The sequence below is a fragment of the Denticeps clupeoides genome, chromosome 1 (genome assembly GCF_900700375.1).
Source record: "Denticeps clupeoides chromosome 1, fDenClu1.1, whole genome shotgun sequence".
Classification (NCBI taxonomy): Eukaryota; Metazoa; Chordata; class Actinopteri; order Clupeiformes; family Denticipitidae; genus Denticeps; species Denticeps clupeoides.
This window is the reverse complement of record NC_041707.1, coordinates 24,927,068-24,951,196: the sequence shown is the minus strand read 5'-3', so window position 1 is coordinate 24,951,196 and position 24,129 is coordinate 24,927,068. Positions and strand designations below refer to the sequence as shown.

At 44.5% G+C, this 24,129-nt stretch overlaps 1 protein-coding gene across 6 annotated transcripts in view; it reads right to left on the bottom strand.

Moving 5' to 3' along the window:
- Window positions 1-24,129, bottom strand: part of LOC114784552 (nuclear factor 1 B-type-like) — an 84,889-nt gene that overhangs the window by 27,170 nt on the left and 33,590 nt on the right. For all 6 annotated transcript variants that reach the window (XM_028970041.1, XM_028970063.1, XM_028970055.1 and 3 more), the window contains exons 3-4: window positions 2,773-2,826; window positions 948-1,016 (exon numbers count right to left, since the gene is read on the bottom strand). In XM_028970041.1, the coding sequence (XP_028825874.1) occupies window positions 948-1,016; window positions 2,773-2,826 (123 nt within the window). The remainder of the gene's footprint in view (window positions 1-947; window positions 1,017-2,772; window positions 2,827-24,129) is intronic.

The window sequence follows — 24,129 nt, the reverse complement described above, 5'->3', positions numbered from 1 at the left end:
CGTGCTGGCGCGTTTGTTGTGGGCTGAGGTTCACCACTGGCATTAAGAAACAGCTGAAGCCATGGCACAGACCAAGTCAGCACAGCTCAGCTTGAAACGCGCTGCCAAACTTCACCAGACTCCCCTGGCACTGGAGCCTTGGTGGGTTGTGCCACAAGAGCAGAGGTGCCAACGAGTAAACACTCCGCATCCGCTTTAACCGCTCAGCTCACCTCCACCAGCGCATGATTGAGACTCAATCAAAGCAGAGGCACGTGGCTCTGGCAGATGGGGCTTTCTTAATTCTGGAAAATCAAATAAGATTCTCCAACGTCTTCAGGCTGTAGACCTCACACACAGAAAGGAAAGAAAAACTTGTCCTGGCTTATACATTTCCCTCATTTTGTGCTAATGAACATGTCTTCTGCTAGCACGGACTGTCAGGCAGGCTTGAATTCTCAGCTGGTTTTGTCAGATCAGGGCTTCAAAGCCCCACTGGAGAGGCACAGCGGCACAAGGGACCCAACATATACATGTGTGTGCATGCTTCAGTTTCACAGGAGCACTATGCTGCAATTCAGCACACTGCATATGGTACAGGGTGTGTGTATGTGTGTGTTTGTGTGTTTATGTGTGTGAGAGAAAAGGTCTGACAACCCTGTTGGCAGTGTGTGCAAATCCAGCCTCAGGGAACCATTGTCCTCAGTCACCAGAGAAGCATTCCTGCAAGAACATCTGTCATCGTTTTTGATGATTGCAGGCATGTCTACACACAAATACGGACACACACACACACACATTTCTGCACACCTGTGTATGCACACAGCCACACTCAAACACACACGCATAGGTAGCACTAAAGCAGCCAACCCGCCAGACTGGATGTTCCACTATTTCTCTCACTATTACTAAGGATGAACAGAACCCAACGGAAAGATCCCCATAAGGGTGGGTGCGGGTGCACTTACTTCGAGACACTCGTATGAGCTCCGAAACACTGAAGACCCCTGATTTGATGAAGCTGTCTTCCAAGTAAACTGCAGGAGAGAGAAAAACAACATTGTGGAATGTACTGACAGTAAAAATGTCCAAAATGTCACTGTGCTGTTTCGACGACACTTGTCTGTACATAAACATCAAATGCAAACTGCAGTGATGTGGAGCCCTATATCCTGTCAGATATGGATATGAACCACATGGATCCTACATGGATCCCACCTGCAGCAAACAGGAATTTACTTGGAAAAGTGTGGTACAATGAACCATTACAGTAAACAAAGAAAGTTTCCCATAAATCCCCTCCCATATAACAAATAAAAGATAAGGCGATAAGCCGCTAACTGACAAGTAAAGGCAGAGCCATAGAACAATAAGAAGCACCTTGAAGGTGCGCTGGTGACGCAAACAAGGTGTGCCACAAAACCCACTTTAAAAAGTGTTACTTCATGAGTGTAAGAGCTGAGTTGGCTTTGCATTTTTTTTTTCCTCTTTGTGGTGCTCCCACAAGCTTCTGTGGCCAAGCACAAAATACACATGGGGTCCAGTACCTGGGTAGAGACAGACGAGCGCGCCGTGAGCTGCGGCCAAGATGTCTCTAACACAAGCCACCGAGGGAGGCCTGGCAGGGCAGGCGCTGGAGGAAACGCTACCCTCGAGCCTGACTCATGAGCTGAGTGTGGTATTTTCTTTGGCAGGAGACAACGCAGAACCTGCTCTCGAGGTAGAGGGATAATTATGCCCTTGCTATTTTCATTCTCGGAGCATTACATAGCACTGGTCCATCCCCCGTCCCCCCGAAAAAATGGAAAAATGTCCAAAGGAAAAGAAAACACAGGTTGGTCCAAAGGAGCAACGAGCCATCAAATCATGTGAAGCGACCACAGGGCGCGCTGGCTGGGAGACTGGGTAACCAACGGACTCGGTTTGATGGTTTTTTTTTTTTTTATTCTACCTGCAGTCATCTTGGCAAAGAAATGGCTGTGTCTACAGAGGATTATTTTTGACAGTAGGCATGCTGCTGAAAAGTATCAATTCTGCTTGTGATATTTTACTAAATCATTCCTCAGACACATTATCATTGAAGCACTAACCACTTTATGAGTTCCCAGAGAAAGTTAATGAGATTCGTTTTTTTGTTTGTTTGTTTTTGTTATGAATTTCTCAGTGAAAAAAAATCAGAATTTTATTGAACTCTTTCTTGAACTAGGACTGTTAAAAGTGAATACAGCGTGTCTACACCAACACACACATACATAAGCCCACATGCACTGTCCTGACACAGGCGTGCACAGGCGCGTCACATACACTAAACTAATTGCCCTGCAACGTACAAGAACAATCACGACTTATCCTCCCCAGGCCTCAGCAAATCCCATCAAGATCCCATCAAGAAAAAAAAAAAAGAGAAAGAAAAAAACCTTTCCAATCGGCTCTTCAGAAGAGCTCTCATTCCCACCGGCTGAAAGTCACGCGGTTGCTCTGCTTGTTCGTTTTAGCTTGTCAGTGTTTGGCCCGTTCGCCACATTTTTAATAATGAGTGTCCTCTTGTACTCCTCTGTGACACAAGGTAAACTTCTACTCCAGATGTGTTCCCTACGCTTAATGTCTCAATCTTGGACGTTACCATCATGTGCAACCTCTGTACTGACCTCTGTACTGAAATTGCATGTTTTATTAGTACCCAGCGCTACAAGAGCTTTCTACTCTAATTCCATGTGGCCTATTCTTTTGCACTGTGTGGAGCCATGTTTATGCAGAGTGTGTGTGTGCATGTGTGTGTGCGTATGCACATACCTGGAGGGTTCTTGCCTGGCTCATTGTTGCTTGGACTTCCTGACTGTTGTGAGTCTGCAAACAGACATAAGGAGGTGGATTAGAACACAAACACCCTGAGAGCCTCAAGCTAGTTTAGCACTCATCACACTGTCTCCCAGCTTTTTCACAACTTAAACCATTCCTGAAAATACCTATCAGGAGACAAAACAGAACCCAACGGTTAAGTAGCCGTCGCATTTTAAGAGATGTTCTTTATTTAGGTGTAATTCACTTTTTAACATTTGCAAACAGCGAATGCAAACATTAATAACACCCAAAACTTGTACACACACATCCAAGCAACAGCATGCAGTTGTCGTAATTTTTTCCCTCTATACAGTCATGACAGGACAGGCCAGATGTCTGCACAGACATGATCCACCCAAAAAAAAAAAGCAAGTGCAAGCTGAAATGTGTGCATAAGATATAAGCACTCGCCTTGTTCGTGTTCCCACACACCCCCACACACACACACACACACACACACACAGACCACAGACCTCCTGAGGGGCGCTTCAGGCCTTACGCCACCTTGAGAAATGCGCAAGTGAGAGAAGGGGAAGGGAGGACAGAAGGTGGGGGGTGAGGCGCAGAGAAGAAAAGACGAGAGGAATCCTGCCCGCTGGCGGCACATGGCTTGGCACACACTCCTCTGATTAACGATGTTACCTTACGGTACCTCTGGGAGGTTAATCTTGAGCTGCATGGCTAAAACTCCCATTAGTCACTGGGGGTATGCTCATCTCTTTAAGCTGTCCTCCACCGCTGGATGAAACAAAGGGTCCGGCTTTATCACAGCCATGCCGATGTCGGCGCAGCCAGCACTAAGCACCAGTGCCAAATCACTATTAGCCATTAACGACCGTTGCAGAAGGCCTGGTTTGGTCATACCGGTGGCACTATAAATATGACCTGATCCAGGGTCAGGCCTTTGTGCATTACTTTTCAGGCTTTGAACCGGTTAAGTCAAGCAGAGGGTGACAACAGCGTATCGGGGCTCTAAATCAAACCAAACTGTCGACCTGCAGCTAGAGAAAGGAACATGTGTTCAGCAGGAGAGGGGGGGGACGGGACGGTGTGGACTTTACCTTTCCCCAATGATTTACACACTGGCCCCACGTGCACACCTCAGCCAATGAGAAACACAGGCGAGATATGATCTATGTCTTTAACTCCGGCCATGAGGACAAGAGCAGGGAGGCGGTGAACTCAGATAGCCTCTACTTCTAACAACAGCGCGTTTCCTGCGAAGCCTTCGAGAGCCTCGTATGGGACGTGAAATAGAGGAGGGGGAGAAGACACAAGAGCGAACGAGTGAGAAAGGGAGAGGGGGGAGGGCGAGATTTATTTTTCTCCCCCTTCAAACTGACCATTAAACTGCACTGCAAAAACGGAATGTTCTTGGCCTCGTCTCAACAATGACAAAGAAGGGAGGAACACCATACGTTGAGCAGGAGGAAAAAATGTTCATGTTTAACCCTGCAAATCTAAATACTGAAGACATCACAGGAAATAAGGGAGACAGGGGACCAAGAGACATATTTGTTGCATACAACTGTGCCATGTGACTCAACGATCACCTTCAGTGGCAATAAAACTGGTATTATTTATCTGGAACTAATGACAGCAGAGCTGTGCCCTTTGCAGCTGGCAGGCTGGCTGGGTATGTTCCCAGTCGGGGCTCTCAGAGGGGACGGGTGGCTTTCGAAGTGACAGGCATCACGGACGTGCCCACGTCTGTGCCACCCCCTCGCCCAGCACCCCTTGAAAAGGCCATCCATCAGTCTGCTTAAAGGGTGTGTGGTGAGGGAGAGCGTGAGAGACAGGGGGCATCTATAATCTCAAAGCATGGCTTCGTTAGATCATGGCTCTTTATTGTGATTGAACACAGAAGAGCGACAAAAGACCAGCTGGCCCAGCCAATTAAAGCGCCATGTTTCAGAAGCCGCTCTCCAGTGTGTCCAACCAAATGCCAGCCACTGGGGGTAGGGGCTGTGCCTGCATTGGAAGCGGAGGGTTGGGGCGGTCAACACCTGTGTAAGTGTGGAAGAGGGGGAACAGACAGACCCAAATTCCCAAAAGGGTCAACATTTATAACAAGAATCATTATTTTTGTATGGGACTGAGCTGGGCTTTTTGTTGGGACCTCTACATCTCTTTATAATTGAATTTTGGATTCTTTACCATCTTTACAATATAAGATGAAATGCTGCTTCCTGAATGACGCTGCATAGCAAGACAGTTAGGGCTGAACTTAACAGGTCTACCGTCCTTATCCTGGTTTACACGCATGAGGGGAAATCGGTTTGATGACTGTGGTATGTCTGTCAGACATTTCAAAAGTCTGGTTTTAGATTTGAGTCACAAGGTCATGTGAGTGTACATGATCACGGCTAGAAAAAAAGCCAGTAAAAAAATATGAATGGGTAAATTGTGTTTTGACCAGTGTATTAATTGCATTATTGGCCATTTTTTCCTTTTATTTTAAATTCTGTACTGTATATTGCATAATTCTACGGGTTTTATTTGTCTGTGACCATGCATTTGCATTCCAGGCTGTGGAATGTAGGTTTTGACATGATATATACCTATAAGGACATTTTTGAATCAGAGCCAAAACCTAAAGGGAGTAAAAAAAAAAAGAAAAAAGAATAGGACAGGAAAGGAGTGAAAGAAAACTCCTTTGTTCTTGGTGACCCAAGTGACCCTGACATGTGAGCGGTGCCAACAGCTGGCTGTGCCCATTATGACCTGCCACCATTTACCGTCTTCCAGGAAGCGCTCACGTGCCCTCCAAAGTCCGTTAGCCACTTAGCATTTGCACTGGGGCTTAAGCCACTGTAAATAATGCCTCTGCAGCAAGCATCCACCGTTATCAGAAGTTACAGAAAGTGTATGTTTGAGAGAGAAACTCAATGCAAATAAAACTAAAAGAATTAAAAGTGCACGTGCATCTTTCCATCTATAAACCAGTACTATGTTGGTGAGGATGAATGTGTGTGTGCAGGCGAATACGTGCATATGGAATCAGAGTAGAAGAGATGGTGTCTGATGGTGCCGTACTAAAATAAACTACTGTAACCCGCAAATAAACAGGGTGGTCTGTGAGGTAGGCACTGCACTGGAAGCTTGGCAGGACCTGATTGGAGGACAGATAGCAGAGACCCACGGCCCACTTCCAGAAACAACACGGCCTGGCACCCGTACGCCCTGCCACTTGTTTAAACAAACAAACCTGCCAAGAAAATGGAATTTGAAGAGAAAGAGAGAGCGAACGAGAGAGTCTTCGTATGGATGACGTCTGACTCTGGGCCGACACGATCTTCCAAATCTGTTACGATCATTATCATACCATTCACACAATTATCCTAATTACACCTCAATTACATCCAAATTCCCACTCTGCACTGCTCACTTTTTTTTCTCGACCTGCAAAGACTTTTCCGGGTCTTTGGGAAAATGCAGTGACGCCTGCACAAATTCAGATGCCCACCTCATGCCATGGTTCCCCATCAAACACCCCTCCCTACCACGCGCGTTATGCCCCCACGGCCCGTGTCTCAGAGTTCAGAAACTTTCCCTGTTGGCTCCTGCGGCGCACCGTCTCCGCAAGTGCAGAACATACACGCGCACGCGCACGCGCGCACGGTACGCGTGCATGCCGTCGACATTTCAGGAGTCATCGTCTGGCAGCCATTTTAGAAGCGAGCTGGAGCGGCGCACATACACGGAGCTGCCAACGAGTCGAGTCCTGAGCCAAGACGTTCCGTAGCCACCGAACTGGGGGGAGGTAGCGAGAGGGAGAGAGGGAGGAAGAGAAAAGAAAGTGAGAAGAGACGGGGAGGCAGAAAGATCTCCTAATTATGGGGCCCTGGTAGTAATGTTTCCACACTACAGCTGTGCTTGTGTAAATATTTTGGCGTGGCCGTGCATGCTGGACAGGGGAGAAGGTTGGGGGTGGGGAGGGGGTTTTGGACACTATCAAACTTGGCTGCGCAACCTCGACCTCACGCCTCCAGGCATCGACTCCAACACAGAGGCTTCCAATCTTATCGCTTTTTTTTTGTTTTTTTTTTTTACCTCTCTTCCTCTCGGTCCGTTCTCTTCTCACTTCCTCCAATGACTATTTGTTTCCTTCTTCTTCTTCGTCTATCTGCTCATCTCTGGCTGTGTCTACTGAGGTTTTATCCTGAACCACTTCTCGCCTTCATTCTCTTTCATTTTCGAGACCAAGCCTTATCTTTCTGAACCCTCCCAGCTCCCTTTCCGTACGATTTCCATCAACTTTCTGCCAATCCAGTGTCCGCCCTCCTCTTTCACTCTCTCCGTCTTTATTTAGGCCCGTGCCGCTCACTGTTGACAAAACACAGAGCTTTATCGCAGCACCCTAACCCAAACAACACGATGGAGATTTGGGTTAGCGGGAAAAAAAGAGAGAGGTGGGTGCCAGGCGGTGGGTGCCAGATTGCAGGAGGGTTCTGATGGCCTGGCATCTGCAAGCTCCCCTCCAAAAAAAAAAAATGTGGGCAGTGGGCGCCAGGAGGCGGCCCCCTGAAATGGACGTCCGCTATTGGAGGACAGACACAAAGCCAGAACGGCGGCCATCTTGCAGGCCCATCTCCTTACTGCACCCACGAAAAAAATGGCTACAGAAGCAGCCACTGACAAAGCCCATTAATAAGAATGCTATTGGCAAGTTTTTGTTTACAGAACTACATTTTACAATAAAAAACTAAACCATAAAAAATGCCCTATAGTTGTTGTTTTTTTTTTATATTAGTGTTCCTATATCCTAAAAATGCAATAGATAAATGACAAATAACTGATTTTGATAATACCAATGTTTACAATAATATACTTCGACCTCCAAAAATGTAGATTAAAATGTAGATTAAATAATTGATTAACAATATTATGTACCTTACTAAACAAAGTGAAAAAACACATAAAGTCAGTTTCGTGCTGTCTATTGTGTTCCTGACTGCCTAAATTGTGGGTGAATGTTTGTGTTATGATGTGTACTTTGTGCTTTGTATTAGTAAATCTAATACAAAGGAAAGTCTAATACATCTAATACATTAGAATGTCATTCTTGTTCCTGTCAAGTCATGCTGTTGTTCATGACAGGTATGTATATTTAACACAAAATAATTACATATTATATTATATTATATAATTTCAAAATTTTGCTTTTGGTTAATAATATTAAGTTTAGAGGTAAGGTTTAGGCTCACAAAAGTTTATTATATTTGTTACAGGACAGGAATACCAATGTAATGTGTAGGGGTATGTAGTGTGTCCCTCTTTAGCCCTGCCCTCATATTCTCACTTTTACATATATACATACATACATACATACACACACACACACACACACAGCCACAGGCTTTCAGGACAAAAGGCCTATCACCACAAGACAGTGGCCTCACACATATACACACACACTTTTACCCAGAACCTTCACATCCCCTTAAATGTCGTCCATTGGTAGGTGATAGCCTATTATATTTTTTTCTCTTAACCTGCTGGCTTGGTCGATGAAGCTTCTATTACAGAGTAATTGGGACAAGATGTTTTTTATTAAGGGACTGAATTGGACTAGAGTTTTGGTCTGCCCATATTAACTATCCACTCCAAACAGGGGCTTGAGGTCATCGAGATGATGAGGGATTGAGGACAAAGCCAAATCTCCTTTTTTTGTGTCTGTCTGTTCCTGTTCTTTCAAAGAAAGACTTGGTGAATTTGTCTTTAGATTATCAAATGTGTCCTATAAAATCCAAACAGGGACAAATGAAGGAGTGGCTGAGCCATCAAGAGGAGGACGAAAAATGTTACATGAGATTGAACAGTGTGGTTATGTACATGCTTCATATTTTATGTCAAAGAGAAAATTATACCGGAGAAGCAATAGGGCTATGGAAACAGAAACTCTCGCTCTCACACACACACACACACACACACACATAGACAAGCACCCTGCAGAGGTCTGTGCTGTACATGTGTTCTCTCATAAGTATAACATGGAACACAGAGAAAGTCATCTGTCATGTGAAAAATTAGTGCATATCAATGACAGTGCTGTGTGTGTGTGTGTGTGTGTGTCAGTGTGTGTTTCCACATCACCTGCTCCAGCTGTACCAATCAAAGTGACAAAGCAGTCATGCATGTGAGAGGATCCAGCCCCCCCATCCTCCACTTACTGCCTGGTATAACCGCATTTACATTAAATTACATCACTGCCAGCTGTTGTTTAATACAACAGAACTGAACGCAACACACACAGCTGTAAATGCCTGTTTACCATCAGAAACAACATCACAACACAACTGCATGTCCAATAACTACGCCAGGCATGTCTCTCTATGGCTGCACCACATGTGAGAAGAAGTTCTGTTTATTTAACACACGTCCCTCTCTGCCAAAAATCTGTGACCTCATGTTACATGGGAAGGAAATTATGGAGAAGGAGCAGTGTGGGCGTGTCCAGCATTTCAATCACTTGATTGACATGAATGAGGAGACCCATTGTGCACATCTAGAGGGATGAGTGAGAGAAAGCGAGTGAGAGAACGACAGAGAAGGATAGATGGATGAGCAGAGGGAAGAAAAGCTGCCACACTCCCAGATCCCTCCTCCCAGTGGCATACATCCAAAGTGACCCTTTCTGGACCTGGCAGGAGCGACAGGAGGAGGTGGAGAAGGAGTGGGGTGAGAGAAAGAGAGAGGGTGAGACTATAGATTTCATTTTCCCATTCATGATAGGGAGCGGAAGAGGGGCTTGGAAAGGCCGGGGGATCGGACCAATGACATTCCGGCATGGCCCTGTCGCTCCAGTCTGGAGGCACTCTAATGAGGTGACACTCACAGACTGGAGCCCAGCCAAAACAGTCCATTAACTCCACACAAGCATTTAAGGGGCAGGGGGAGGGGGCTGAGAGAAAGGGAGTCTCAAAGAGAAAGAGACAGACAGACAGAGATGGAGAGAGAGAGAGAGAGAGAGAGAGAGAGGGAGACAGACACATAGAGTGGGAGTGTTGTGTAGTTGTGAATGAAGCAGCAGGAGGCCGATTGGGAGGAACAGCATGATTATGAACGGTGGTAGCACAACCAAAGTTCAATAGTCTATGTGTGAGAAAGAGATGCACACATACTACCCTTTTACCCCGCTGTCCCTTCAGTCTGACAAGTTGATGACAAAGGCAGTATTCCGTCAACCCTGTCACCCCAAAAAGGGTCTGGAGCGTGGAGGGAGAGGAATAGGAAAGCGCAGGATCACAGAGGCCTAATAACCTATTCAAGCCGTCAAGTCACCCTGTAGAGAACTGGCTGTGCTGAAGCAACAGAGCTTATACAGTCTAAGTGCAGATCGACTGCTGTCCCGAAGTGTCAGTTTGCATGCAGAACTCTCAAGTCTTCTTATTCCAGCATATCAAAGGTCCCAAGGCGCTGCAATGAATTATGGATCTTAAATATGAATGAACAAACATATTTTTTCTCTATATATAAAGTTGTGGTTGGAGGGGGTGGTCACCCATCCTTTTCAGCACTATGTACCCCATTAGGACTTGCCAAGATGCCAATATCTCAATCAGTCATGGCAGTATCTGCAACACCTGCAGTTCCATTACTCCCATCTGCATCTGAACCTCAAGATCTGAAGACAAAAACATCTAGTCAGAAAAGGTCTGAAAGCTGTCAAAAGATAATCTGATTAATTATGTTTGGTAATCATGAAATAATTGAAACACTAACATCATTCAATTTCTCGGATATTGTTTTTTGTAAACAAAAAGAATTTCATGTAAAACCATCATCAAAATGATAGAATATAGAATATATATATTGGACCAATTATATCAAAAGCCCCCAGTGGTGGGTATTCCACTAAACAATAAAAATAAAACATATCACAAAGAGTTTCATAGCAATACAACACAATTATGTCTGATAACATAGATCTTTTGTGTATTTGTGTAATGATCCAACTCGTTACTGCCAAAAAGTGAGTTCATTATAAAGCAGATTTTGAGTAATACAGAAGGTGTGTTAGGTAGGTTAGGTTCATTCTCTATACCATAAATACTGTTTGATTTCAAGACACCCCAAGGGGTTCCAAACTGTTCCAAGTTTGTAGTAAGACTTAGATCATGACTGTGAACACAGAATATTTTGTCTTCATCCATTCAAACCAAGATACCAATTCACAACAAATGGCTAAATTGCTAATCTAAAATTTTGTTAATGCTCAGATTATTAGCCCTTTTACATTTGCATGGAGGGCAGTTCAGTGTGTTCTGATAAGTAACATGGCAGATAATGAGGAATATATTAATGATAATGTCAAGTGGCAAATGTGTCAGCAGTGTAAATAATGGTGATCATCACTGAGCTTTAACAATACCTCAATAAAGAATACCAGCCGTAACTACAAAAAGACACAAGAATGCAGGTCAGGCAGCGATGAAAGGGGCATTTGCGGCTCCATTAGCGCAATCAGGCACACGTTAACAGCCAGTCTCTGTGGTGTAGTGGTCCAGTGGAGCGGGAGCTCTGTACAGGAGGACGCAGGGCGAAGTGCCAGGCTAGCGGGGTCTGTCAAACACAACTATGGCCCCTCTCCAGCTGGGCATGAGGCAACAGAGAGGCCCGGCCTGCCACCATTTACACTCTCCTTTGCTGCAACTCAGTATGACTTGTGGCTAAGCATATAACCGAACACACGCACATCCTAATTAGCTTGTTGGTGGAATTATTAGATCATATAATGCCACATCTAAGGCAAGATCTTGGCAAAACAGACATAGGAACAAAGTAGGCACTTAATTACTAGGCACTGCTGGCTCTCACACATTGAGCAAGGAACAGGGATTGGGACATGGAAGAGGCCGCTGAGTTTTAATGTCATTACAAACATAAAAATCAGACTGCCATCATAGCCAACAGATTATTACAGACCTATTATACTTTTGAGAAAAGAGATGCTGCAGGTGTCACTGCAACACATATTGTGCCACAACAGTCAATTATCCACAAAGTCCACTCTGCTTCAAGCCCCCCAGTCTCTCATTCATAGAACAATGACTTACATGAACGCACCACATGTCCCGTAGATTAAAGTACAAAGTACCTGAGACTGATGGGAGGTAGGAAACATCTAGTTGTATCGATCCTCCTGATTAGAAAAGTGGGAATTAGTGATATGACAAGAAATGGTCTTGGCTTTACATTTTTCATGTAAAACATTGGAGCCAGTAATCCCACAGATCTGAATTTATGACATCTAGCACACAGGGGTTTTACCACCATTTCATCACAGTGCTTAATCCGACAGCAAAAAAATAATTTACATGTGTGCTGAAATTGAAACCTGCTAATACACCACAGAGTGCATATGGGCCATGAAAGGCAGGCCCCAATCCACTTTATCAGCTCCAGATTGCAGGGAGCACAGATCCCTTTGGCAGATGTTGATCTTCACTCCTGTCTATAAGCCCCCCGCTGCTTTACCTGTTCCTTGCCGCCTCCACACCAACCCTGACTCCCCCTCACAGCACCATCAATTTCCGCTGTGTCACCATGCCGAGCTAGAAACCTGCAGAGACCCAATGATGGACCAAAATGCCAAACATTCTATTCAGGCCATTGCAATCACATAATTCCACAAATATAACAAAACTGCCACCTTTATGCCTAAAGGTCTGCTGATTATCAATTTTGGTACAAACAGGATCTTGGGCATGGCATGTGCAGCAAAGTCCTTTGTTTCTCGCTAATGAGCCCAATCTGGTGGATTATGCACCATGTGAGACTGTGATTGTGAATGAATAAAATTAATATTGAAATGGGAAACGGTAAGTGGTTTCCTGGCTCCCCTCCGAGAGGGTTAAGAGAGTCAGCACTGCAGTGGGTTGATGATTAACATGAAGATAATGAGGGAATGAAGCTCCTCACGTGGGACTGACCACACTGCCCCACTGCAAGGTCAGCTCAAAGGCAGTGGTCCAATCAGACAGTTGCCTGAGAAGACTGGACTGCTGATCGCAATGGAGCGGCTGAAGGCACTCATCCGTGCAACACAAAGCAGAACAGCATAGCACAGCTGGAGCTCCCATAATTCCTTTCTGTACGAGGAGCGTCCCAGCTCTGGCACAGGCTCAGGAGGCAAATCCTCCCAGCGCTCCTGAGGCTTGGAGGGGCCGCCCTTTGCTGTAGCAATAACAACATGTGGTTTGGCTCCGGAGCCCAGTTTATATGGGCAATGGTGAGGAAAGGAACTGCTAAATGAATTTCAGATTTTGTTGTTCCAGAACCATAAACAATGTTACACAAAATCTGGCATTAAGGAACCAGGATACACTCATCTCTTTCAAAAGGGATGTCTAGGAAAGTTCCAATTAAAACCGTGCTCTGCTGAGAGATGAAAGCCTTTATGAATATCTGTGAGAGCATGATCTGATGTCCAGAGTTCGTGTGCAAATAGACTTTGTGGAACCAAATTTGCAGATAGGTTATAAAACAAACATGCCAGGAGCACGCATACATATTTCATGACGCTTCCTTTGGGGTTTGAATTTACAGTCTTCCTATCTTCAGAACCCAAAATTTGTCAAGGAAACAAAAAATGTGTGACACAAAGTCACATGTACAGCACAACGCTGTGAGCTTTATCCCTGCATAGGAATGCAGAAGGCCATTGAGAGTATTTCGCTCTCAATGGCCTTCTGCCAAAACAAACACTACCTGACTTGCAGTATTATTGAGGTTTCCTTAATTTATTATCACCTCACTTAGCTGCGTTCAAATGTTATGTTATGAAAGAACGGAGTGTGTTGAGAATGCCCAAGGGTGACGGGCAATAAACAGTTGGCAACAACCAATCAGATAATCTCTGTTGCCACTCCTATGCCGCAAATCTGTTAAATTTGTGACATTTATAATACAAAAAACACATTATTCTGTAAACAAAACCCTTTCTAAAATTCTTTTTAAATGCTACTGGCCTAAGGCATATACATAAATAAACCCAGTCAGATAAATCCCATTCAATCTCTATGGAGAGATGATTAGCATGTGACACATAAATTAAACAAAACTGATGTCATAATTACAGCATGAGTACCTAAAAGAACTTTAGATTTACACATTAGAGCTTAGCAGTTTAAAAGTCTCTTTTTCTACAGTATAGGTGCCGCCAGAAGAATGCAAGTGGCTGTGTGAGAGTGACTGCATTCTGGGTGGATGATCAGAAAAAATGCTCAACATTGATCAGACAGAATTTTTTTTTTTTTGCACTGGTTCTTAGCTTTTTCATCAAGTGACCGCACTTCCTGGTCAGGAGGTCTATGTGACGATGAAAATCTACGTATGTTGTCAGCTTTTCCATGGCTGGGCCTCAGGAATTCCCCGTCCTACCCGCACCCCTCCCCCAACCCTTTCCCTTGTTCTTTCCGCCACTTCCTCTGTTCCCTGTGATCGTCCGCTCAACCTAGCGGTGGGGGTCTTTGCACTCTCTTCACAGCCAGCCCTGCTGCCTTGCTTTCCAGTCACCCAAGCATGTCGTTTTAAGTTTATCAGCAACGGCGAACACTGGGCCGAGCGGGGGTGTGGCGAGTGGAGCTGGGGAGGTCGTGTTGGACAATTCTCTGGCACTGCTCTGGCTGCACAGGAAAGTAAACACCACAGGGCAAGTGGGGACTTCTTGTTTATATTACGTGGGGCATGTTTCACCGAGGGAAGTAGAAAGCGCCAGGAGAGAGGAAAGGAAGAGAGTAGGAAAGGAAGGATGTAAAACAAAAACAAAGAGACGAAAAAAGAATAAAAAAGGTCAATTAAAAATGTAAGTAAATTGCCTGCTACTGTCTTTTGTGACTTAACTTGCTCCTTTGCACATGTATCTCTGAATCACATTTTCTAATGCACCACCCAAGATGACACGCAAAATTCCCTTTTCATCCCCCCTGCTTCTTAGTACCAGGCCTGGAGGCGTGCCCCATGTCCTCACACTTTCAAGCTTTTTTATAACTCAGGACAGGTATGCCACTATTGTGTGGATTCATTATTATTGCCCTGTAGCCATTTTCCAACATTCCACAGAAAACCCCCTGGAATACTTTACTACCCATATATACCAGGTTCCCTGTGTGGCCATAACTGCGTGAACATTTGATCAGGCTGTGTTTAAAGTTTTTACAAAAGAACTCCCAGAAACATGCAGCTAAACAAGCATCTGAAAAGTTCATAGAAATTAATTCCCACTGCACGGGCAGTTGGTGTGGGGTAATGTGAACACATTTCCACAGCAGATGTATTGCATTAAAATAACTACCGGGCAAATCAAGAAACTAAATCCATACAAATCCATTCTCATGGGAAAAAGAACCTTTCAAACTGTGACTAGGTGTGTATATACTACACAATGTTTGCATGACTGAACAAGGGAATCAGCTCAGACCATGCTATATGCATAATGGGGCTAAGGCAAGTTTGACACTAAAGACAGGTTGGAAGTCTATGTCTGCAGGTCTTTGTTATGTAATGCCCCAAACTACACTCCTTTCTTGTCTCCAACCCTTGCCAAATTTCTATTCTCCCCTGGGTCCCCAAACTTGAGGGTCCTGGTTGTTTTTCTCTTTTAATATAATATCCTGTACTTTACATTATTCATGACTATTCAAGGAAGACATGCAGTGTGGGGGCTGGGATAATGCCCATGCAATGCTTTATTAAGACTGCTTAAAATCATATTTCTCCATATGATATTAAATGTTATCTAAACATTTAACTATGGAGGTGGAAAATATAGCAAAGAGCCACCAGAGAATCAACCATACTAATCTATATGTATTGATGGAACTGCTCATGTCCAACACTTCCACTCAACCAATGGTCATAAAAACTATTTTGCCAAATATTATTTCAGGCAATTTGTCTGGAAGTGTGTCCTCAACAGGTCCTACTGACACCCATGACAGGCATTTCACAGTGCTTCAGCAGGACAGGAGCTTTACTTCAAGCCACTTGAGCTTGGCAAGTCTCACCTGGAACACCCCAGGCTCTCCATATGTAAACATTCATGCAAAAGCCTGGAGGCCTCGCCATCACAACAGCATTCTGCAGAGCAATGCACCACGTGTACAAAGAAGCAGCGCATGATTCGGGAAAAAAATGGGGGGAGGGCTCCTTCCTGAGCTATTCATGCCTGGCACACAAAGAATGGTGCATACAAGGTAGGCTCTTTTTTATCAATTGAAGGAATTACACAGATCATATGTCACCATATGGAATTCCTTTTACACATAATGCATTTCCTTCATGGAGAAGGTCTGTGAAAGACCAGCCAGTCTGTCTACAGGGAGCACTCCTTAGGACAAGGGTGGAAAAAAAGTTCTATGTGCTTAGGGGTGGGAGGAGAATGGGCGGTTGGGGTCTGGTGAGGGCGGTCTCTGTGCACTGAGCTGAAATATGCCATATGCACTCGGTGAACTGGGGCCTGCACAGGCTTCTCTCAAGGTCTCTCAAGAAACTCCTGCGCACAGAGCAGAGCCACAGCACTGTACAATACTGTACGAATAAATAAAAGGCTACAAGTCATGAACCAAAATGTTTATAGCACTGCAGTGTGTGTGTGTGTGTGTGTGTGTCTTATATAGACACAGTACCAGTCAAAAGTTTGAACATGCCTTCTAATTTAATTGTTTTTCTTTAGTTTTCTTATTTGCTACATTGTTAATTAATTCTGCTGACCTGCCAACTATGAAGAAACATATATAAAAGTATGTAGAAACCAAAACAAAAGTGTGAAACAAACCGGAATATGTTTCACATTTTAGATTCTTCAAAGTAGCCACCTTTTGCTTTGATGACAGCTTTGCACACTCTTGGCATTTTCTCAGTCTGCCTCATGAGGTAGTCACCTGGAATGGCTTTCAATTATCAGGCCTTGTCAAGAGTTAATTCCTTGCCTTCTTAATGCTTTACATCAGTTGTGTTGTGCAGAGGTAGGGTTGGTACAAAGGCCTATACAGTGAATAGCCCTATTTGACTAGTGGTCATGAAAATAAAGAAAACACATTGAATGAGAAGATGTGTCCAAACTTTTGACCTGCACTGTGTGCGTGTGTGTGTGTGTGTGTGTGTGTGTGTGTGTGTCCACTTAGTAAGCACCACTGATTGACAATCAATTTCACATGCTGTTCTGTAAAATGGAATAGACAGTTGTAAACTATAGGCGATAAGCAATACATCCCCAATAAAAGAAGTGGTTCTGCAAGTGGTGACTAGAGAGCACTTCTAAATTCCTATGCTTTCTGGCTGGTGTTTTGGTCACTTTTGAATGCAGGCGGAGCTTTCATTCTAGTGGTAGTTTGAGACAGAGTCTAGAACACACACAAGTGGCTCAGGTAGTGCAGCTCATACAGGATGGCACATCAATGCAAGCTGTGCAAGAAGGTTTGCTGTGTCTGTCAGAGTAGTGTCCAGAGCATGGAGACACTACCAGGAGACAGGCCAGTACATCAGGAGACGTGGAGAAGACCATAGAAGGGCAAAATCCGAACAGCAGGATTCTTACCTCCACCTTTGTGCAAGGAGGAACAGGAGGAGCACTGCCAGAGCCCTGCAAAATGACTTTAAGGCAGCAAATGTGCATGTAAATGTTCTTAAATGGTCTGAAACAGACTCAAATTTGCTACTGGTGCCCTGTACTCTTCACAAATGAAAGCAGGATCACACTGAGCATGTCACAGACGTGACAAGAGTCTGAAGACGCAGTGGAGAATATTGTGCTGTCTGCAACATCACTGCCAGCATGATGGGTTTGGCAGTGTGTCAGTAATGGTGTGCGGTGTAATTTCTTTGGTGATTCGCACAGCCCTCCATGTGCTCACCAGAGGTAGCCTGACTGCCATTAGGTACCAAGATGAGATCCTCAGACCCCTCATGTGACCATCTGCTGGTGCGATTGGCCCAGGGTTCCTCCTAAAGCAAGACAATGGTAGACCTCACGTGGCTGGAGTGTGTCAGCAGTTGCAAGATGAAGGCATTAATGCTATATGGACTGCCCCACCCATTCCCCAAACTTGAATCCAATTGAGCACATCTGGGACATCATGTCTCACATCATCCAACGCCACATTGCACCACAGACTGTCTAGAAGATGGCGGATGCTTTAGTCCAGGTCTGAGAGGAGATCCCATCCAGTTGACCATCCGACAACTCATCAGGAGCATGCCCAGGCATTGTAGGGAGGTCATACTATCACATGGAGGCCACACACAATACTGATGCTCATTTGACATTACATCAATGTTAGACCAGCCTGTGGTGTATTTCCACTTTAATTTTGAGTGTAACTCCAAATCCCACATCTCATTTCCCAAAAAAATGCAATTGCATTAGTGACATCCTACCCTGAGAGACGCAAATGCTTTTTGTTTGAGATAATAGAGGTTCAGCTTCCTTCCCCTGCACAGGGCCTGGAGCCTGGACCCTGTATCCGCCACCACCCCCTCTGGACTCTTGGCCACACAAAGGTAGGAAGTGGTGGCTACGATCATCCGCATTGTGGCCGAGTCTCTAAATCACGTCTTGTTTTATCCGCCACTCTTTATGCACATTTCGGCAGAGGAAGCTATAAACACAGCTGCCCATTTCTGCACTGGCTTGGGTTGCCAGAAAGGACGAGATGTTGTGACAGTTAATCGAGCAATTCTATTACCCAAACCCGGTGCATTAAGTGACTTTGTAAACAAAACCTGTATATATGCAGGGTAGGCAGTGTACCACAGGCAATTTGTTTTTTAAATGACACTCTTTTACAAAAGCACTACCATATAAAACTATTTAATTCAAGTAACGTGCAAAAAAAATGGTGTTAGTTCTGACACTGGTGGAAGGAGAAGGTGCTTGACCCTGCTTTGTTGCTCACCTGACCCTGTCAAAGCCCCATCCACGGGTTGTGGTGAAAGTAAAAAGCAGCTACGTGAATGGTCACTTTTCATTTCCACCTGCATTAGCAGTCCAGTAGCACCTCATAAAAGAGGGGTCTCCATAAATGAGGACGAACAAGTCCCGTCTGCTATTGGTACCTAATAGTTTAAAAAGCTCACGGAAACGCTTCAGGCTCCACTCCATTCAACATTGCTACACCAAAAGACTCCGGAAGCCTGACTTAGGACAAAGCACCCCATCCAATCGGCACTTTGGGAATTTCTCTGCCTCTCAAGGTACACCCTCCCAGGAAAAAGTGAGATTGTCCAGAAGTACACCAGTCAGCCGTGGGGCTCCTCCACTCAATGAGGCTGCCAGACGGCAGATGCAGCTTGAATGGTTTAAAGTGCCTTATCGGAGGGCTGTTTGAAATGGAATATAAACTGGGTCATACACAAGATTAGGCAAACCCAACCTTTCTCAAACAATAAAAGGAGTGTTCACTACTCGGCAGAAGCAGAGACTGTGGATTAGATGTCACCTGGGGTTACTGGTTCAGACGGTTCTCTTGTCACTTGAGGATCTCCACCCAGGGAGAAATGACAAACAAAGAAACGGAGAGGGATTTTCATTAGTTTGATTTGTGTTGGCTCATAATTCATTACCATCAAAAAGAACCCTGTGTTTATTAACAAGAAAAAAATCTTTTTTAAAGTCTTTTCTTTTGTTTGCAAAGTCGAATGATAACACACTGTTATCCAAGCATATACAACCCAGGAGAATGACAAACCGGCCAAGCTCGACAGAATATTTTAGACAATTTCTTATCACCGTATTTAACCCTTGGTTCACTCAACTTTCTCAACAATTTCTAGAACAAGAGAATGAGTTTGAGTGGGAATATTTAACTCCCTATAATCTCAGGGCATCTTGTACAAACTGCCCTTTTCACAATAATGTAAAAATGATTTAAGGATTCCGAGAGTTCTGATTTTATTTGTGAAACATTTGAATTAGGAATCACATTGACAGCCAAGGAGGCAAAGCAGGCTCAGCATGCAAGAAAGACCACACATGCATGCAAGAGTATTTATAGACCTGAAATGTTAGCCACCGCAAAAGGAACAGCATGAGACAGGCGCACCTCACCAGTGACTGTGACAACATTCGCAAAGCGCACTGGTCTAAAGAACAAGATAAATTTAGCCCTCATCACCTTCCTTTCCGAGAGCCTCTCCCGTAATCTCCCTGACCAACTTTGCGGCCAGGTCCCTTCATTCTCCTTCTACACCTCGGTTAATTACCTTGAGTACCTTGGTGCCGTTTGATACAGTCAAATGTTTAGTTTTTATTATTCCATTTCTAACAAATAATGCCAGTGTTCTTCATGAAGAGCCCATTTGACAGGTCAAGGTTCATCTACATAATACTATTCTGGCCCCACCACTTAAGGTGCAAGGCAGGCTGCTACAACTGACACTTAAGACTGGGTTTATGTAAGAACTTAGTGGTTTCCACTGTGTAGGCAGAGGATAAGTATCAGCGGCCCTTTATCTCTCCCTTAGTGCGCTATGTAATATGTAAACATTTGTGTAATCAGTTCTCAAGAGCCTCAAATGGAAGTGGAAGGGGTGGATTGGGGCATAATGACGGTATGCTGATCGGACTGGGAGTTAGTTGGGATTCATTAACTTATTTTATGGAAATGTACAAATGTCTGTGCTGTATAAATGATTCAGCATATTTGAACTAAATAATAATTTCACTGTCAACAGATCCATATTTTCATACAGACAATAGTGTGTGTGTGTGTGTGTGTGTGTGTGTGTGTGTATATATATATATATATATAGAGAGAGAGAGAGAGAGAGAGAGAGAGTTTCTGCAGACAATTCATGGTCAAAAAGTATGTTTGACAGGTAAATTGCTTATTTAATGCAGTATTTAAGTCACTGACTTGGTCCGTGAGAAAGAACAGTGCTTGCCGATGCTTCAGAGAGCCGTGCTAATGCTAAGGGATTAACCTTAAGTTCTTAGAAGCAGCTCATGCTCTGCCGGTCTGTTAAAAATACAAATTTTGCATCCCCTCCTTTCTCGGCTTTGATCTCAGTTAAGTCTGCGGGAGCAACGTAAAGGTCCCGTTTGCCCAATCCCCATGAATTTGTATAGTCTTGTCCAGCGTCTGCCCCCTCTTCGCCCTAGTCCACAACAAAAGAGCACGCAGCCACTGGGCTCTCCCAACAATTCCCCAAATTTAATATGGTGTCCAATCCAAACTGATTAAGCACCACAGAGCACAAACAAAGCTGCCCCTTAAATCTGTGTGAGCCTCTTTTCCGGGTGGAGTGAATGAAAGGGCAGTCTGTCTCAAACCACAAGTGACGTCCGTCCGCAGATAACCACAAGCTTCTGCGCCCACTGTGTGTGATGCTCATCTCGCTCTGGTTTTAATTTACAGAAACAAGGGCGTTCCATGGATAGATGCAAATATAGGTTTAGACATGGTAATGTCGCCATTTCACCTGAACCCTGCTTATGGTGGGATCTTGTATTTGAGCACCAGCTCAGTGTGAATTTAGACCACACCCATTAAATGAAAGTGAGAGTTTCATCCACACGACAAAGGTGTAATTGACCTGTCAAGGTCATTAGTCCAAGCTGCTGACTAATCTCTTGTTTTAACACCACCATCATTCACTAGCAGTCCCAGTCACACACATACAGATCCCTCATCACTGAGCTCCCTCTTCAACGAGTGACGGTAAAGGCCTGAATGTTCCTGAAATCACCCAATGATCCCTGCAAAAGTTCCCATCAAATTCTAGGGTTTCAGCATATTCTGTGGAAAAGTTTAGAAGCAGTTAAGAGAATAACCAGGTACAACATGTCACATCAGCCAACTTAATATACATTAATCTTTTGTTCTCATTTCAAGAGTCAAATCCAGAGAGATTTAACATCCTGTCAAGCCAACTGGGAAGAGCTATCCATGGGAGTAACCATCAAAAAAGAAAAGTGGGAAAAGATAAGTTCTTTTTAATTCCTTATTTCAATATATTCAAAGTTGACCAGACAAATTTAAACTAAAGAACACAGGGTGTTAACACAAGTGTAAACCAGGCCTGATAGTTTGATAGGAAAGGGTTAAAGTCCTCAGGCTGTGGAGCTTGACAGTCATGTATACAGGGAGGGCTTACAGCTATTCAGCTTCAGCAGGTGACTTTCGGCCTACTTCTGGTATGCAGCCTCATTTCCTGATTACAAGTACATGCAAGTAAAAAAAAAAAACGCCTGAGAAACTGAGCACGGGGGAAAAGGCGGGAGACCAAGTGTACAGTACAAATTCAGTACATTAATATATCTTACAGAAAAACTTTTACATCCACCACCAAAAGACTCCTATTGGGGGTACAGTATGATTCCTGTGGATCCGAGAATCCCACTAAACTCAGCAAACAGAATGCAAGGTCATAAAGACTCACTATAGTGAACCACAGCGTAAAGAGCAGTTTAACCAGTCCAGTCCAGAAGAAGAAGAGAAGGGTTGCATCATCACCACCAGACAAGGCTTACCCTCGGTGGTTCTGAGGCTACAGTTTCTACTGCCAAGCATGCGGCAGCTCCAGTGCATGTTGCAGAATGTGTGCCAAATGCCACAGAGCCCCGAACACTGGAGCCAAAAGCCTTAAAGCAAGACCTCTGTTTTGGACTGAGTGGAGAACGGGGTATTTCAGGACAAAAAAAAGGAATTACAAAAAGAAAAGCTACTGTAAAATGCCAGTTCTGCATTGAGCACTGTCCATGATTGTGCCAAGTTGCTACTAAGAAAACTATAACCATCCATAAACAGCTTGGATATAGGCTGTATAAAGAGCTCGAAGCAAGAGTCCTAAAAAGGCATCGTTCCAACAGCTTCACACAAACACACTCTCTCACACACACGCTCGCACTTAAATCACAGCAGCTGGTTGTCATTTTGTGGTTGGAAAGAGAAGTCCACCAACGACAAGTCAATGAAATTGTCCCCTGCTATTCGTTTTACTCTAAACTTACAGCGCATCATCTGAAGGACCCACTAACAAAGATCGGCAACCAAGCAGACCCCAAATCAGCCATTTAGGGCATGAAGTGCAGACACTTAGCCACCTCCGAGCACACAGACAGAATGGCTGCTTTCAATTTAGCATCCGTAGCGACCAGTAATGGCTTCAGCACTTTGCGGTCTGCTGGCACATGTGGTTCGGGTTGTTCGAATTTGTGCATTCACAAGGGACGGGGAGGAGGCGGTGGGGAATCGGATGACCGATGTCACTGCAGGTGATTTTTATTAGCTGCCCAGCGTAGTGTGTCCCCCTCAACCCCTGCATATTACCTCACTGAAGGGGACACGTCCACCCGGCAGTAAGGACAAGCTTTTATGCACGAGTTCACATGAATTACTGCACCGCTGATGCACATTCAACGCCTGGTGCAATTACGATCTGGTGTGATTAAAACAAAAAAAACAAAGCGAGGTCTCCAACTGGAAAAAAAATTTAACCTGTAGCTTTTTGGGTTGCCTTGGTTGTTAGTTTTCCTTATCTTCCCCCTCCAGAGCAAGTCTTTTACACAAAGCACCCATTTTGCGCTCCCCTCCTGAGATACTGTTACACGGCCCCAGACACAAGTTTGGGATACACGATTTCTAGAAGAGCGTGGCACGATTAGCCAGTCCCTGCAGCCGCAGCATATGATACGGATGCACTCTCCATACAACTCTGAGTGGCGGTTGTGCCACAGCGGGGTAAAATGATCAGCAAGGGCAGATGATGTCATGCAGTGAGAATGCAGATGTATTAAGCGCGGCCAGGCTTTCGGTTGCGCTCACTCTTACATGTGGCTCAACAATGGTTACATGCTTCAGTGCCTTGTAGACGATGCGCTTTCAGTGGTGGAGGACAGAGGTTGTCTGATGGCATGAAACATATGGCGCTAATGCTGGCTGCTCACTAGGCCTTTTTTCACCTCCATGGACTAACTTCATCCTTGGTGTACAAGCACAAGCAAGTTCAGCAGGCAGAGGATAGAGCTTAGTTCTACCAGGACTAGGGTTGGGTACTGTTTAAACGTTTTGACACCAATACCAGAAATATGTTTTCGAAAACTGGTTTTTGAACGGGCGGTAGTAGCCTAGTGGGTAACACTCTCACCTATAAACCAGAGGACCACAAAAGCATTGTGTCGCTGAGCAAGACACTTAACCCTGAGTGCCTCCTGAGGGACTGTCCCTGTAACTAATGACCTAATAACTAATGTAACGAAGTCCATCTGCATAAGGACGTCTGATAAATGCCATAAATGTAAATGAACGAGGGTGGAACTTGATTTAGAACAAAATCTCTAAAAAGATTATTCTCCTGAAGCACGCA